The sequence below is a fragment of the Pipistrellus kuhlii genome, unplaced genomic scaffold (genome assembly GCF_014108245.1).
Source record: "Pipistrellus kuhlii isolate mPipKuh1 unplaced genomic scaffold, mPipKuh1.p scaffold_m20_p_3, whole genome shotgun sequence".
In the NCBI taxonomy this organism is placed as follows: domain Eukaryota; kingdom Metazoa; phylum Chordata; class Mammalia; order Chiroptera; family Vespertilionidae; genus Pipistrellus; species Pipistrellus kuhlii.
Genome location: NW_023425529.1, coordinates 13392179 through 13410509, shown reverse-complemented (window position 1 = coordinate 13410509; position 18331 = coordinate 13392179). Strand labels below are relative to the sequence as shown.

At 33.4% G+C, this 18331-nt stretch overlaps 1 protein-coding gene across 4 annotated transcripts in view; it reads left to right on the top strand.

Moving 5' to 3' along the window:
• NEDD1 (NEDD1 gamma-tubulin ring complex targeting factor) overlaps positions 1-17825 on the top strand; it is a 29529-nt gene extending 11704 nt beyond the window's left edge. For 3 of the 4 annotated variants that reach the window (XM_036456892.2, XM_036456891.2, XM_045587639.1), the window contains 10 exons: positions 1724-1953; positions 3747-3948; positions 4349-4538; positions 7780-7908; positions 10930-10977; positions 12252-12454; positions 13321-13474; positions 14491-14647; positions 15636-15702; positions 16147-17825. In XM_036456892.2, coding sequence (XP_036312785.1) covers positions 1724-1953; positions 3747-3948; positions 4349-4538; positions 7780-7908; positions 10930-10977; positions 12252-12454; positions 13321-13474; positions 14491-14647; positions 15636-15702; positions 16147-16251 — 1485 coding nt within the window. In that variant the 3' untranslated portion in view covers positions 16252-17825. Of the gene's footprint in view, positions 1-1723; positions 1954-3746; positions 3949-4348; positions 4539-7779; positions 7909-10929; positions 10978-12251; positions 12455-13244; positions 13475-14490; positions 14648-15635; positions 15703-16146 lie in introns of those variants that run through there. The other variant, XM_036456893.2, reaches the window with a different exon arrangement.
• The last annotated feature ends 506 nt before the right edge of the window (positions 17826-18331 follow it).

Here is an 18331-nt window from a genome sequence, read left to right as displayed (position 1 = left end):
TCATCCTCATCTGAGGATATTTTTTCTATTTTTTATTTATTTATTTTTTTTTTTAGAGAGAATGGAAGGGAGGGAAGAAAAGATGGGGGAGAGAGAGAAACATTGGATATGAGAGAGACACATTCATTGGTTGCCTCCAACATGTGCCCCAACTGGGGCTGGGGATCGAACCTGCAACCCAGGTATATGCCCTTGACTGGGAATCAAATCTAAGAACCCAAGGTGCATGACCGATTGATGCTCCAACCACTTAGCCACACTGAGGAGGGTTATAAGAAAACTTTTTATAAAGGAACTGGATGCCCCATGCACAAAATTTGTGCAAGAGTAGGCCTGCCTTCCCCCAACGAGCACCAGCTTTCCACCCTCTGGCAGCTGGCAGGCACCTGGTTCCCGGGCTTCCCTCACAGCCTCAACTTTGTCCTGAAGGATGTCTGGTCTAATTAGCGTATTATACTTTTTTTTTTATTATAGATATTAGCCAAATTTTTTCTTCATGAAAATGTCTATAACATTTTTAAAAGAATTAATTTAGTTTCTAAAGAAATCTAACTTTCCATGAAATTCTCCACAGAAATTTCCAATAAGGTGCAATTTCTTTTCATTCTTTCTTTTAATTATAATCACTGTGGCCATAATTATTATTAGATAAAAGATGGGACTGCCTCACTTTTGAAAAGTGGTTTTTTAAATCATTATATTGAGTAGTATATATTTAGTGTTTAAGGAAAATATATTAGATATTAAAAATGCATAGAAAAATGTATTTTTTTCATGTTTCATTTGTATTGGGGGATAAAAGAGATATACATATAAATGATAATATGAGTGATTGATAAAAAAAATAAGTTTATGGTGATTTAGAACAGTGAGATAAAATTATCCTTTTGGGAATAAATTGGGGATATTAACGGAGGAATGACTTCAGATGGGTGTGAGGCTTAATTGTTTGTTTCATTTTTACTACAATATAAACTGGCCTCCTTGCCAATTACCTGATTCTAACTTTTGTATTCTAGTTGGAACCATATCATGTTTTTTTCTTTGTCCTCAACTATTGTCCAACCTTTATGTTGAAAAGATCCCCCTCAATAACATGGTAATGGATGAATACTAAATTTAGAGATAACAAAGACTTCAATAGGCTAATACAGAACTTTGGGGGAGAGATATTATATATTTCCTTAGATGACCAAATGCTTTCTCCATCCCTAGTCCAGAATATTGACTCTTCATTTTTTGTGGTTTAGTTGCCTTTTTATTACGCTTTAGTTGTTGAATTTCTAGCACATCAGAAGCTCAGAATCAAACAAATATATTTAAATATTTAAAATACAAATATTGCTTGTTCTCTGCTAGTGTTTCCTTATTGGTGATTTGGCTGGGCCTTGTATTTAGGGATATTCTAACCCTAATGAATCATTGTGTTGTATTTTTTTCTACGGAAAAAAAAAAGAGGAGATTGAGTTAGCTGTGCTCCAAGTTAGTAATATCATGACAAATATTCAATTACTACTTATAGAATATCGGTACGTTTTGGGATCATCTTATATAGCCCACTAAATGATTTTATGGTATTGATTGAAACCTGTTACTCTCTGTACCAGAAAAGTCCTAAATCCTGTGTGAGTGCTATGCCTGCGGTTGGTTGTTATTTATATAGTTCATATAAATGTTCTTATGAATGCTTACAATTACAGGAAGTTTATTCTTATTTTTATAGCCTGTTCGGCACTTGAAGTACTCCTTATTTAAGAGGTCGCTGCTGGGCAGTGTTTCGGATAACGGAGTAGTAACTCTCTGGGATGTGAACAGTCAGAGTCCTCACCATAACTTTGATAGTACTCATAAAGCTCCAGCTTCAGGCATCTGCTTTTCTCCTGTCAATGAATTGTTGTTTGTAACAATAGGCTTGGATAAGAGAATCATTCTCTATGACACTTCAAGTAAGAAGTAAGTGTGGCATTTCTATCTCATTAGCAGATATATTATATTTGTGATTTGTATAGAACTATAATTAATTAATATTCCGGAGCTTTCAAATTTGTGTACTTGATATCTGGTAAGGCATATATTCTTTTCTTACTCGCATGCAGAAAAAATAGATGAGGTGTGGGTATTATTTTTTAATTAATATTCTGTTTCCTTTTTTAAAAATTTGAATTTACTGGGATGACATTGATTAATAAAATGACATAGGTTTGAGGTATACAATTTTATAATACATCATCTGTATATTGCATTGTGTGTTCACCACCCCTAGTGATGTCTTTTGTCACCATTTATTCTCCCTTTTCCCTCTTCTACCTCTCTACCTTCCTCTGCCTTTCTATCTCGTAATCATCATACTGTTGTTTGTCATGCCTATGAGGTTTTTTTTTTTTTTTTCTTAACCTTTCACCTTTTCACCCAGTCCCCCAACCTTCCCTCCCCTTTGACAGCTGTCAGTCTGTTCTCTGTATCTGTTGAGTCTGTTTCTGTTTTGTTTGTTAGTGTATTTTTGTTCATTAGTTTCTTCTTATTAGTGAAATCCTGTGGTACTTGTCTTTTTCTGGCTGACTTATTTAAGCACTTCTGGATTGTGAACATTGAAGCATAGCCTGCTAATGATTTCACATCTTTATTTTAACATGTATGCACGTTATTCTTTTTAAAAATATAACTAAATATGGTTAATTTGCTTTAAAATTAATTCCTTCTGTAAAGCAGGATGACTGAAGGATCAGCATTTTGGGCTGAGCGATTCTTGGTTGTGAAGGACTCTCCTGGGCACTGTGGGTTGTTCAGCAACAACCCTGGCCTCTACCCACTAGATGCCAGTAGCACTTTCCTAGTTGTGACATCCTAACGACCGCCAGTTGAGAACCTGTGGCCTAGAGCTAAAAGGCACATAATCTAAGTATGTGGGTTTGTCGTGCCTTCCTGTACTTCTTAGATTTATAAGGGTGCTTGGTTAGCTTTTAAAAAAAGCTGAAAAAATGCTACAGGTGTATTCAAGACACCTAACAATATGCAGAATCCTGTTTAAAAAAAAAAAAAAAGGTAAAAAGGTAATGTTATTACTAGAGAAGGACCTACTGTCAGCCCTTATTAGAAATTTACTGTTACTTACTTTACATTCTTTTGTCTTTTTACTATTTTTTTTAAACTAATTTACTAAGGGTCCTGAGTCAGTAAGGCATTTCTCTCTTATATCAGACACTCCAGTAAAGAGCTCAGCTTCAGCAGATCGGTATCCGTATTTCTCTCCTTGCTTCCTGAGGATCAAGCCACATGGGCTCAGTTAGCTTTTCGGTCAGGAGATACAGAACTAAGAACAAAGTAGCAGCTGCTCTCCTGTGAAAGGTCATAGTCCTCTGGAGGCTTCAGCAGATCGATAAATGGAAAGGGATACTGGGAGCCTCCTTAGTGCCGAGGCTAGAGCCCTTTTATTTGTGGAGTAGCACCCAGGAATTCTGTCATATTCATTGCCAAGGTAACAATTACTTAAATAGGTACTGCTTCTAGAACATGTAGAGTGAATAGAATATAGGGTGACGTGTTTAGCTGTTCCTCCATATGCCATGGCACTGGAAATGTCTCTTAATTCTAAATTTATGCTTTAAAATAAATGTTTGGAATGTGTATGCTACTTGCCCAATTCTAAGTAAGTTTGGTTTTGATACGCTGTAGTTATTTATATGTCACATAAGCTTATATACCTGTATTCACTCATATATCTACATAGACTTGCTCTCTTTCCAAAGGCTAGTGAAGACTTTAGTGGCTGACGCCCCTCTAACTGCAATAGATTTCATGCCTGATGGTGCCACTTTGGCTATTGGATCTTCCCGTGGGAAAATATATCAGTATGATTTAAGGATGTTGAAATCACCAGTTAAAACCATCAATGCTCATAAGACATCTGTGCAATGTATAGTATTTCAGTACTCCACTGCTCTTTCTAAGGTAAGATTTTTTTTTTCTGAATTTTTTATTTTACTAAATAAATCTAGCTCAGAATATAGAAATTTTATGTTGTCAATCAAACACAGTGTAGTTTTGCTACATAATCATTTTGATATAAAAAACATTTAATATGATTTTAGTATAAAGCCATCTGATGTTTGGTTTTAAAACTTTTAAAAAAATTTTATACTTAATTCTCACATGTCCCTTTTTTATATTTTAAAAGGCTTTTTTTTTTTTTTTTTTGGCTCAGAGGGAAACTCTCAGCTATACTTGCAAGCTTAAAATTTGTAAGGAAAATATATATACATATTTTTACTCTAATAGGGAATTTATAAAATATTAATAACAGTAGGGAGCATTAGAAACCTGAGCTTTTAAATATTCCATTACATTTCAGTCAGGTTTAAATAAAGACTCTTCAAGTAAGGCCTCAGCTGTGAACAAACGGACTGTTCCTGCTAGCGCTGCTGGTGGGGGAGCGCTGAGTTCCGGAACTGTCAGAGAAGCCACTGCCCCTGCCACGGCGCTGCCTCAGCCCATGACGACAGCCGCGGGGAGAGGCACAGCTGCTGCCCAGGACAAAGCAGGTAAGTGGTGCTTATATGTAACACCCTAAATATATAATTATACCTTATTCAGGAACCTAGGACTCAAGTTCACTTAAGTACTTAAATATAATTATTAGTAAATATCATTGAAGAAGTGAACATTTTAACTTCAGCTACAGTTTCTTTAAAATTTAATGAAAAAACATTTATTTTAGCCTGGTTAACTGAACTTCTGTTGTAAAATATTACTTATCTTAAAAAAAACAATGATGTCAACTCAAATTATTCATTCTTTTTAAAAAATATATATTTTATTGATTTTTTACAGAGAGGAAGGGAGAGGGATAGAGAGTTAGAAACATCGATGAGAGAGAAACTTCTATCAGCTGCCAATGAGAGAGAAACTTCCATCAGCTGCCTCCTGCACACCCCCTACTGGGGATGTGCCTCCAACCAAGGTGCATGCCCTTGACCGGAATCGAACCTGGGACCCTTCAGTCCGCAGGCCGACGCTCTATCCACTGAGCCAAACCGGTTAGGGCCAAATTATTAATTTTTAATACTAACTAGACTGGGTGACTTTATATTGTGCCTTCAGGTTAATCAGTAGAGAATGCAATTTTGATGTCATGATTTGATCTCTAAGGTCTTTTTCTTTTTTTAAAAGCTACTAATGGCTCCTTTTATATCATATTTTAGAATGGAAGGTAAATCAAGTGATGAAATGAATATATTTAAGTATTAAATAGTGCCTGGCTCATATTAAGCCACAAGCTAGCAGTTGGTTAAATAAAAATAAATGAAAATATTACAATTTTAAATAATTTTTTTCTATGTTAATAATCAAGCATTTCTTCAAGAGGAATTTATTAGACATTGTGAAAGTATAAATGATGATAAGCTTCTCCATACCTACTATAGAATATATTCTTTGCCTGCAATAAAGATCATATTTCCTAAATTCCTTAAAACCTTCTGGTTTTTATTTTAAGAAATATGCTACACTGTCAACATGCAACAGATATTTTAAAATGTCTACATGATACATATGCCAGTATGTTTTCAAAATATTCTCATTAGAAATGGATATACCCATTCATGTCTTTTAAAATTTTTAGGACAAGTACTTGACATGGATAAAAATATTTGTGGTGCCTTGTCAGTCAGAGTTTACTATTTCCAAGAATAAACTAAAGTTTAATTTGTTAACATTTATAATCTGGAATAATGTCTTTAAAGTTGTAAGTATATTCACTACAAATTTTCTGTGAATAGCTACATTGTCTTCACATAGAAATTATTACATATCACATGGAAAAATAAATGCTATCCATTTAAAAGAAGAAAGTCTTTTTGAAAATTACTTTAATGTTTGTCAAAAAATGTTTAACTATATTAAAATTGCCATTTTAAATTTTAATTTACTATTTTATGCCTAATTTTAAAAAAGTAAACAAAATATTTTTCTCAATTACTGTAAATTTTATGAAGACTGCATTTATTTAGTTTTTAATAAGGAGGCTGTGTTTAACAATGACAGCATTTATTAGGAGTTGAAGACTTGGGTCTGCAGGGTCGCTGATTAACAGCTCTTTCCTGATTAGCAGTTTCTGGCAAAGTGAATTTTTCCTCTGCTTCCATAGTTAGAAATTCTGTTCATTAATTTTATTTTGAAGTAATTTCAAACTTACAAAAAAGTTTCAATAATATATAAAGAACTCCTGAGCTCAACAGTCCAGTAGATTCGCCATTTTATAAATTTTGCCACATTTGCTTACTAAATTTCTCTCAAACACACGCACACACACACATATTCCCCCCCACCTCTGAAACATGTAGAGTATATTAGGTTTAAGTCTCTCGTCTATCACTTCTTACCAGGAAGACTTTGGGCAGTTTTCTTAACCATTTTGAATCAATCTCATTTTTCTCTTCTACAGATGATAACTTTTAGGGTTATTGTGAAAATCAGAGAAAAATGTATCAAAAGTGCCTGGCACATGGTGGGCACTCAATAAATATGGAGTGATTAATAATATTGTTATCATGATCATCATTGCTATTTCCATTTTAAGCTTCTTGTAAAATCCAAAGTTTGACAAAAAGTTCATGTTGCTTCTACTAAAGTGGTCCTGATTTAGTTATTGAAAACAATCTCTGCAGTGTTGTTACTACTGCTTATTTTCAGAAGGAAAGAGCCATTTAAGGAATGAAAAAACAGCTCTCTGCCTTTTTATTGTCTACTTTACTATTCTCTCTGAGTTTGGGATTCTGGTTTCCTTCCTCGTAGTAAACGTTGTGAGGTCAGTGAAGTCATTTGAGGTTGATCATGCCTAGAGCAATGTTAAGCTCCCCCTTTTAGTGAAGAAAAAGAAGAGGGAAAAATATCTATTCACTGCACATTGGGGAGAGAACTGACATAACTTGAATCCTGCTGTCTGTTAGGCATTGTGCTACATATGCCTTACAGACTTTTTTTATGATTATCATTTGAGATAATAAACTAAGTTATACGTTCAGAATATTTTTAAGACAGAAGTAAATATGTATATTATTTTAGAAAAGTTTCAAAAAATGGCTACAATAATTCATATTTATTCCCATATATGAATAAATGAGTTATTTGATTTTTGGAGAGCCCTTTATTCCATGAAAGTGATGGTTAAATGAATTATTGTTAAATTTTGCTTCCCCTCCCCATGCTCACGGTTGTAATATTACCAATAATATGGGTAATACATTATTTTTTATTAACAAAATCACATATTTTTAAAAAATTATTTTAAAATTAATTTTATTGGGGTTGCATTGCTTAATAAAATTATATATTCCTTCAAATGTACTGTTCAATAATACATCATCTATGTATTGCTTTTACCAACCCAAATTAAATCTTTTGTCATCATATGTTTGACACCTTTTATCTTTCACTATCCTATACCCCACTCCACCCCACTTCCATCTGGTAACTACCATGCTGTTATCTGTGTCTATGAGTTTTTGTTTGTTTTTCTTTTTATTTTAATTTAAATTCTTCATTGTTTAAAGTATTACATATGACTCCTTTTCCCCCCATTGATTTTTCCCCAGCCGTTTTCATCCCCAGCACATGCTCTCACTCCCTGCTGTCTGTGTCCATGGGTTACAAGTCATTTGGTTGATCTCTTACCCCTGTTTTTCTTGTTTGTTTATTTGTTTCTTTCATTTTTATATTTTTAGAACCTCGCTTCTGATCAATTTATTTAGATGTAATAACATTTTCATATCTAATTTCTATAAGGTTTGTCTCGAAGCATCAATACAGATATTTTATCTAAGGAAGTAGACAGTGGAAAAAATCAGGATTTCTCCAGTCTTGATGATACTAGAGCCAGTAGTCTGGGGGACATGTTCTCACCTATCAGAGATGGTAAGTCTGTTCAGATCAGAGCATCATGTTCTCTTGCTGGTAGTCTTACACTTTTATTCTGGCTAAGAGATGTGGGAAGCAGCTTCAGTAGAACTCTTATGATAACAGTTTGCTCATTTTCTCAATCCCTGGGGTGGTATTTTTTTCCTTTGACATGATATGTTTGATAACTATATTACAAAATATATGCTGGTAATTTTTATATGGGAAATTTGCAGATAGCTCTGAAGTTAGCATTTTAATTTAAAAGTTTCTTAAAGCAAGTTTTAAGAAACTTTTTAAGAAACAAGTTTTTTTAAGAAACAAGTTTCTTTTTTTAAGAAACAAGTTTTATAAAAGTTTCTTAAAGCAAGTTTTTCCTTCATAGGCCATCTTTTACTTGTATTCATTTTTTAAAAATATATCTTTATTGATTTCAGAGAGGAAGGGAGAGGGATAGATCGTTAGAAACATTAATGAGAGAGAAACATCGATCTGCTGCCTCCTGCACACTCCCTACTGGGGATGTGCCAGCAACCAAGTCATATACCCTTGAACAGAATCGAACTCAAGAACCTTCAGTCCGCAGGCTGACGCCATATCTACTGAGGCAAACCAGCTAGGGCTGTATTTACTTTTTAATAAAATTTTTTAAAATATTAGATATTGATAGAAAAAAGATATCTTAAAAGACATTTGTTTCTGTGATTATTAATATTTAATTAATATTTATTAAATATTTTCATGGAGAAATATGGCTAAGTAATATATTGCTTCATCTTTTACATTGTTTATGAAACTCTCTCTCTCTCTCTCTCTCTCTTTTTCATATACACACACACTTCCCATTGTCAATAGTTATTCCCATTTTTTAAAAAAGTAAAAACTTTGTCAGCTTGTTGAATGGAAATATTATTTATCATAGTATTCACACTGTATGAACTAGGCCCATTGTTTGGCTGTGTTCTTTTATTAATGTTCATTCTTGTTAACCTTAATGGGATAGTTCCACTGCTAAAAGTACAATATGAGTGAATTTCTAGGGGATATTTTGGCAGGTTTAAATACTCATGTTGGCCTGTTAATTCTATTTCTCTAAGTTTACCTAAGAATATTCTGAAAAGCCCGAAAGATTTGTATGTTTACTGTATATAGTGAAAAACTGGAATGAATTTAAATGTCAACAATAGCAGGTTGTTTAAATTGGTACATGTGTCTCTGATTTTTTAAAATTTCATTTTTTACTTCAAAATTATCTATTATTATTTTCCAGATTTTCTCCAATTAATTTCTTAATTAGAAACAACAAATACATAAGTCATTATATAGAATTACTGAGTGTCTTCTGCCTTACCCTAGCCTGAAAATACTTCAGTTGCCAGGTCAAACTCCTTTTATCTTCCACCTAATGAAAAAGGGAAAGGTTCCTTTCTTTCAAGACAAAGAGAGGTCAGGCTGCATAGTTAGAGGAAAGAGAGGACGGATGTGGCTGAAGGAGGGAAAAGTGGCTTGCACTGGAGTTGAAACAGGTTTCTGAAGTAAGAGCCCAGTTGGGGATTTTGGCTTATGAGAACCCCTGGAGTTAACTATTGAGTTGAAGACTGTAGGAAGGGGCTTTGTGGAGGATTGTGAGTTATGAATGAAATCCTCTTTAATGGTATTCCAGATAAGTAAAGAAATTCCTCTTTAATTACTTTAGCTATTAAAAAATATTATTAGTATATGAACCATATGCCTTTCATTTATTAGATTTTTGTATTATTAATGAAAAGAAAACATGGATGCTAAATATAGTACTGCTTTTATTATCAAGAGATTTACAAGGATGAAACTCAACTAGTAAAAGGCTTAATCTGTTTTGGCTCAATTTCTTTATCTTTTAAATACTTCTGCTTTTTTAGGGGAAAACTAATAACTTTTCAAAGTGTATATGTGCTATACAATTACTAAGTGTGTGTATATATATTTAATTAGTATTTATCAAATATATATATATATATACACATACACACACACACACAGATAGATGGATGGAAGGATAGGATAGATGTACGATAGTCCAACTAATATGATAATCATTTATGACAATCAAATTTATTGGCCATTAGAGATTCTGGTGAATTTGACCATTTTTCCTATTAACTCATTAAAATGCACTTAAGCAATGTTTGGTTGGTAATTGGTAAATGAATATTTCTGCCATTGAAATAGATTTTAATAAAACTTTAAAACCTTATGTTTTATACCATTGTAAATCTTGCAAAATGTTTTTATGTTATTTCAGTTGATTCTCAATAAAACCTTGAGAGATGAACAGGGCATTATTCCCTTTAAATAGATGCAGAAACTGAAGTTTAATTGTATTAACGTTTGTCCAAGGTCACAAACCTATTAAGTGATATAGGCAGAATTGAATTATAGATCTTTGGTCCTCACTATAGTGCTTTTCCTAGAATACTTGTGCCATTAAAATAACTACACACACACACACACACACACACACACACACACACACACGTGTGTGTGTGTGTGTGTGTGTGTGTGTGTGTGTATGTATATATATATATATATATATATATATATATATATATAAAGGTAATATGCAAAGTGTCCCCTTGGAAGTTTGACCAGGAGAATGGGAGTTTGATCTCTCACTATGATGTGCACTGACCACCAGGGCATGGCATGGAACATGGCAGGTGACTGGTGCCAGGGCGCTGATAGATTGAGAGGATGAGGAGGAGGAGGAGGTGGTGAGGCAGGAAACCTGATCAGCCCTGATTGCTGGCCAGGCTAAGGGACCCTACCCATGCACGAATTTCACACACCAGGCCTCTAGTGTCATAAAATTGTCTTTTTATATTTGCGCTATGAAGCTAAAAGAATGAAAAGGGGAGTTTATGTGAGGACTAGCTTTAACTTTATTCAGATTTTCTTTTTAAAATTATTATCTTTGAACTCTGGGGGAATGAATAGTAATTCTAAGTTGCTATAGCATCTTTTTTACTGTGTTTTAAATTTGATTTTCTAATTTTCTTACAGATGTTATGGTTAACAAGGGAGGTGATGAGTCCGTAGGCAAAGGAGATGGTAAGAACTATTGAGAAGTGATTTAGTGAAAATTGTAAGTGATATTGTGTTATCTATCCCTGTGTGACAAATTACCATTTTGAATTTTAAAAGAGCATTTATCATCTCATAAAATGTGGGTTAAGCATGGCTTAGTTTGAGTGCCTTGGCTTTAAGTCTCTTGGTGCTTTAATCAGAGTGTCACCAGGGCTGCAGTCACATCCAGACTTAACTGGGCAAAGAGCTGCTTCCAAGCTCATTCATGTGTCTATGCACAAAGACATTTATCGGTTTATTCCCCTGTGGGCTTCTCCACAGGGAAGCTGACAACGGGCCAACTGGCTTCCCTTAGAGCTGGTGAGCAGGAGAGTGAGAGAGGGCACCCAAGATGGAAAACCACAGTGTGTTTGTAACATAAGCTTGGAAGGTATTCTCTGTGTTAGAAGCAAGTTACTAGGTCCAACCCACATTCAAAGGGAGGGGACTACTCGAGGGCATGGATCCAAGCCAGAAGTCAGGGATCATTAGGGCCTTCTCAGAGGCTGCCTGCCAAGACATATACCACTGGGTGAACCAAATGAACACTCACATTGTCAAAAACTGATACTGATTAAAATGTTCATTGTGTTTTTCAGTTTTCAAAGTATTTTCATATACAATATCTCCTTTAAGCCTCACCACTCGGGAAATAGATATCATTATTCACATACTAGAGGCCCAGTGCATGGTTTTGTGCACCGGTGGGTTCCCTCAGCCTAGCCTGCGTCCTCTCGCAATCTGGGACCCATTGGGGGATGTTGGACTGTCAGTTTCAGCCTGATCCTCCTGACAGTCCAACATCCCCTGAGAAATGTAGTAGTGCATGAAGCGGCAGGTGGCTGGAGTGGAGCCCAAGCCCAGGCTGGGCACCCCATTGCTCATCACGGCCCTGGTGTGCCTGCTGCCAACGCCACTTGTAAGCGCTCCTGCTATAGGGATGCACTGACCACTAGGGGGCAGCTCTTGCATTGAGCATCTGCCCCCTGGTGGTTAGTGCGTGTCATAGACCAAACAGTTGACCAGTTGGTTAGGGTTTTATATATATATAGATTTGCAGATCAGAATGCAGTCACAGAGAGTTTTACAATGTTTTTGTGCCAAATAAAGACTAGAGCTGACAGATGAACCTAGTTTCTGGATCCAAATCCTGTGTCTTTCCATCATATTAGCCTGTCTGTCATATAAATGCTTTTGTTAAATATCCAACATTGGAGAACATCATATGCAAACACAGCATTTTTCCTCCTCTTTTTCAGGCCTTGACTTTTTAACACAATTGAACTCAGTGTTTCCTTCACGAAAAAATCTAGGAGCCTCAGGCACTTCAGTATTACATTCTAGTCCCTTTAATGTCTTTATGGGATCTCCCAGTAAAGAAGAAAATGAACATCATGATCTGACAGCTGAACCTAAGAAAACGTATCCGGGAAAACAGGAACCTAAAGATTCCCTCAAACAGGTATCTGCCTGAAAGTGGTACTGAGCTCACTGTGTGTTATCACTAGCAAGCATGATCAAGGCCGTCACTACGTTTGTCCTAACTAGTGACAGTGCTGTGCACTCACTAGGTAAAAAAATACTCTTCAATCTTGGTTCACGTGTTAAAAACTAAAGGATACTCTTGAAATTTATCTCTGGATATGATGAGGATAGCAATAGATGCCTATTCTATTTTTTTTTTTTTTTTTATAGAACAAGAAACTTGATATAACTGTCTGTGTAGTAATATTTTATACATGAATTTTTTAGGTTGCATTTCCATTATGGCAGAAAGCACCAAGTTAGTGGTCAAGGCAATTACCCTAAGTCTTAGAGTAAATTGATGGTGCTTTAATACAGTACTAAAAATAGAAGTTAATTTATTACGAAAAGATTTAAAATGATCAAATATTACCAGGAAGTCTGAATCTGTTGTTCAGTATATCCATTTATTTTTAGGATGATATTGTAAAGATAACATTCAAGAAGTATAAAATGTCTTTTAACTAATTTTTCAAATATTTCTGACTAATTATAAATGATAGATTGTGTGTGTGTATGGGGGGGAGGTGTTTTTGCCTGTGATCACTATTTTAAATTAAATTCAACAGCCAGATGCTTAGTAAATGAACTTTTCTTTATCATGTTATTATTGATATTGTTTTTAATAAGTAAACTTGACTTATTTGCCAGTAGTCCTAGCAATTTTTTCTCTCTTTCTATATCCCTTTTTATTTTCCCTTTACCTGACCCTACCCACTGGATAAAAGAAAGTTGGTACAAATTATGTGGATGATATGGGTAAAGCCAGAATTTATATATTAATTATTTATTTTAAATGTAAAGTTTGCAAAGTTGATCTCCGGTGCTGATACTGGAAGTCTAAATACCTCTCCATCATCTAACCAAGCAAGAAGTCCTGAGAAATGTGAAAAGCCCGAAAAAGAAAAGGAAGCCCGGTTACTATATGAACCCACAGTCAATGGATCCTCAGCTCCAAGTAAGTATATAAAACTTGCTAATATTTGAAAGTGTTAAGTTCGAAACCCTCACTATTTAACTTGAAAGGAGTGATCACAGACAAAATTTTAAATGTTCAAGGAGTTTAAAATTTATGACATTTCTCTAGTGTAACCCTCTTACTAGAAGACAATAAAATAGACATGAATGATTAAATATAACCATATTTATTTGACACTCTTGGTGTGAATTTCATTTTCAATCTCATCTGTAGGTGTCTTGATATAAATACGGTTCAGATAGGAATATGGTATAGAACCCTGTGAAAATGGGTCAATTACCTAAAAGTTGTCTTTTTTAAAATCAAGATGAAGATTTATTTGCAAAGATGTTCATCCCAACTGTATTTGTGGTTTTTTTAATGTTATTTTTTGATTTGTCTATTACAGTTGACATTCAATACTATTTTATATTAGCATCTTTTTCTGCCCCCATATTATAAAGTCCTATTTGTAGAGTTAATACCGCAGACCCTAAAAACTTGATCCACACTTACTAGTAAAGGGATATTGGGCTCAGCTATAAGAGTTATCCATCCAAACAACTCTTTGTGTAGAAGCAGCTCTTTTATAAAGATATCCGTGTTTTACCTTAGGGTTTCTATAGATACATTGCATTAGCTTAAACTCTGGGGCTTTGCCTATAGCACTACTTTACTCATGTACTCTGTAGGTTTATCTAGTTTATGCTGAAGCTTGTCACATTCATCTTTTATAAGAGGTTTAGAGATTCTTTAAGATCAGTTCCTCTGTCATATGTTACTACATTAGTCAGTTGGCAGTTCATATATATATATATAGATAAATGACTATTAGAAATAATGTCATAGAAAGTTTTTTAAGATTTGTATTCCAAACAGCGCATTTTTCTAAATGTCACAGGAACACTGTTCTTTACGAGTTTTTCAAGTTTTCCATTGCCAAATCTTATTTAGAAATGTTTGATGACTCTTAGTCCAAGTTGACTATTAATATATTCTCCATTGTTTTGTTTTAGATCCAAAGTTAGCATCTTCTGTCACAGCTGGCGTTGCCAGTTCACTGTCTGAAAAAATAGCTGATACCATTGGAAATAATCGGTCAAATGCACCATTGACATCCGTTCAAATCCGTTTTATTCAGAACATGATACAGGAAACATTGGATGACTTCAGGTAGTAACCGTAAAACTTATAAACAACCCAATGCCAATGGACAGGAGAATGTATACATCAGTATAAATCAGTGAATTACAGATAGGTAGATCATGAATCCTGAAAATGTGATACTGGATTATTTTCTAAAGGTACACTACTCAAGACTACAGAGTATGTGGTACCCTTTTTGTAATGCTCAGAGCAAGCATTTGAAAATGTATTCAGTAGAGAGAGATTCTATGTTATACAAATGTACTGTAAAGCAAATTTTTTTTTTTTTTTTTTTTTTTTTTTTTTTTTGCTTAAGCAAAATTCACCAGAGTAGTATTGTCTTCTTTTTTGGGCTTCTTCCAAGAGTTAATCAGAGAGGAGCATGCAGGCAGTTTCTATGATTTTGGTACTGTTCTAGCTTAGACATTTTATGGTAGGTAACTGAGTGTTTCTTTTATTATTATACTTAATATTCGTAGTTTTCATGTATTCTTTTGTAAGCATGAATTAATAGCATTTTATTGAATAAACTATTATAACCACCCAAATAATATCTTCCCATTTTATCTAGATGTATTTTTTAATAGCTAAAACATAGATAATAGTTAAAACAATGTAATGTAAATCTGTGTCTCAATAATTTCTGTATTAAGGAATGTAGTGTAGTATAGTGGAAGTAGATAGCCTGGCTTTATATTTTGGGTATGCTCTTTACTGATTATATGACTTTGGGTAAGTTAGTTATAACTGCTCTGTGGCTCAGTTACTTTATTAGTAAAAAGGAGGTAATAATTATAACTAGTGGTGAAGCTTAAATAAGTGCTTACATTTAAAGTACAAGAAAGTGCCTATCACATAGTAAATAAGTGCTAGGTGCATTGTTATTTTTATTAGTGTAATAATAGTTGCTAATACCCAATAATTTGAAAAATGAGAAAGCTTAAGTAGTTTCTTGAATGATATAGAATTGGTAAAACTGTTACAATTCTAACAAGTATTTTATATTCTTCCCTAGAGAAGCATGTCATAGGGATATTGTGAATTTGCAAGTGGAGATGATTAAACAGTTTCATATGCAATTGGTATGTATGACACATGTTATATTAAGTGAGTGTAGTTGTAGATCTGCAAAATCCATTAAAGGGCGATATGGTTGTTAGTTGCATATATCTAGTTCCTGTGATAAATAAACAAGGAGTTTTAGAAATTTAATACTAAGTAAAATAGTTTTTAACTAGTTACTCTTCTTTTTAACATTTTATAATTAAGGCAACTTTTTACAACTTTTTTTCTTTAGTAAGTACGCAAAATGCTCCTCAAATGTGCAAATATAGGCCTCCCAAATAAGTAAGTTTTACTAGTGGTCTTTGATTTACATGAACAAAATAGTAAGAGTGGTTAAATCTGAGAAATATCATTTCGCTTGCTAATTGAACATGAGGGAAATGATTGCTGACAGTACGTAAAATATGCCAAATAAATGTGACATGCCAAGTAATTTAAAAAACATTTTTGTCCTTTTCTAGAATGAAATGCACTCTTTATTGGAAAGATACTCAGTAAATGAAGGTTTAGTGGCTGAAATTGAAAGACTACGAGAAGAAAACAAAAGACTGCGAGCCCACTTTTGAAATTACACTGAATACCTTAATGTTTTTTAATTTGGGAAGTTTTTGGCAACACAGAACTACATGGAATCAGTGTTGTTTTTATGGCTCTGGGAAAAATTTTCAAGCAAAAGGGTGATGGGATTTTACACCAACCACTGTTTTTTCTCTCTGACTCAAAAATATTTATATTTTTATATTAAAAGCTGTACAATGTATAATTTGCCTATAGGAAAGTCAGTAGGATCTTTATTTTTCTGAAAGCTTTAGACAACACTAAGTGCCCTTTTTCATAAGACAATTGTGAAAAAAATAGGTTATGGGTGTTTTAAAATCACCTTTTTTAACAGATATATTTTTTGATTAACATTTGCCTTTCCAATTTTTTTTGGATGTTTGGGGATTAAAGAGTTTGATATTCATTCTATTTTTATGGAAAAAGTAATTTTAAAATGGCAATTAGTGTTTCTAAGCAATTGACTAATAAAACACAAGGTTAATTACTAATGATTTTGTTAATGAAGTCAAGTATGACTACTATTTATTATTTGTACATTTGATATGACAGTTTTTTGGAATTTTGAATTGCACACATTATCTTTTATCTATTGCATTTATGTTATTGGATTGTACTTCTAACAAATCTCTATTCTGTTTTGGTTTATTTTTGTTTTGTTTTATTTTTAGCAAACTTCCTACCTATGAAAACTTTTAAGGATTTGAAAGATTTGACCAGAGTTGCATATCTACTAATTATCTCATGAATTAATAATAAGCAAAATTATACTACAAAGTTTTAATGAACATGGTTCAACTTATAATCAGTGAAAATTTCATAGTAGATACTAAATATTACTGTATTAGTGCAATTCTTTTTCTCCCAAATGAGAAGTGTGGATTTCTTTTTGTGTTTGTGGTTTATATCCTTAACTTTCTCTAATTCTTTATGTGCTATATTTAACATTTTTATATTATTGACCTTACCATCAAATTTAGAAAGGGTGATTGTCTAAAAGATTTATAACTCTTTGACAATAAGTGGATGTGTACATCTACCTGTTGTGATCTGGAGCTTTAATCATTATAAGATTAGGCAGATTATTGGCTTGTTTACCTTCTTGTAGTCTCTTGTTCCAAAGACTTAAACTATGTACATTTCATATATTACTCCTGTCCAGTTTTGACTTCTGATGAAAATACTAAAATAAAAGAGCAATTGAGTTAGCTTACTAACTTTATGATTTTCTAAAGCAGTGGAAAATTTTAAGGATATTTTTAATAAGTATAAGCATACTAATAACTACTTAAAGGATTAAAAGCAGAAATACTACTTTTTTCCTATTGTGGCTTAGAGAATACATTTGTATGGAAGCATAAAAGGGTGCTACTGTGATCTTTTTTCCTGGCAGATTATGAAGCATTATGACTTGTAACAAGTTTCCTTATATACCATTATCAAGCAGACTTAGAAAACAAAAGTGTGTTTTGCCTACATGCTTTATTTAAATTCATTAATATTTTCCTGCTGCCTTTTTCTGTACATGCACTTGATGTTTATTGAAAGAGGAGGGATAAATAAAACAATTTTAGTAACTTTATGTGTATAGATGAAACATTTTTGTCATATAATTTAAGAACTAAATAAGTACAAACAAAATTTTTATATATGGAAAACCTGAAATTAAATTTTGCCTCGTACCAAGATGAAATAATAGGGATTGAGTTTGTCCATCTGAAACTTTTTTAAAGAGACAATATATGTGAAACAGTTTTCAAATAATGAATATTACACAGTATGGGACCGTGATCCCTGAGATACGAAAGCAAATGAGACCCAAGGAACTCAATGAACCTTAAGCACAAGAAATAACACCAAAGCATATACAATCAAATTTCTTAAAACCAGTGACAAAGGAAAATTCTTAAGCAGTGAAAGTCAAAAGAACAGAGGAACAAAGATAATGTCAGAGATAGTGGAGCAACAACCTCTTTAAAGTATCAAAAGAAAATACCCAACTTAGAATTCTATATCCAACAAAATTTCAAAAATTAAAATTAAAACTTTTACAGAACTATAGAGACTGAAGGAATTCATCATAAGGAA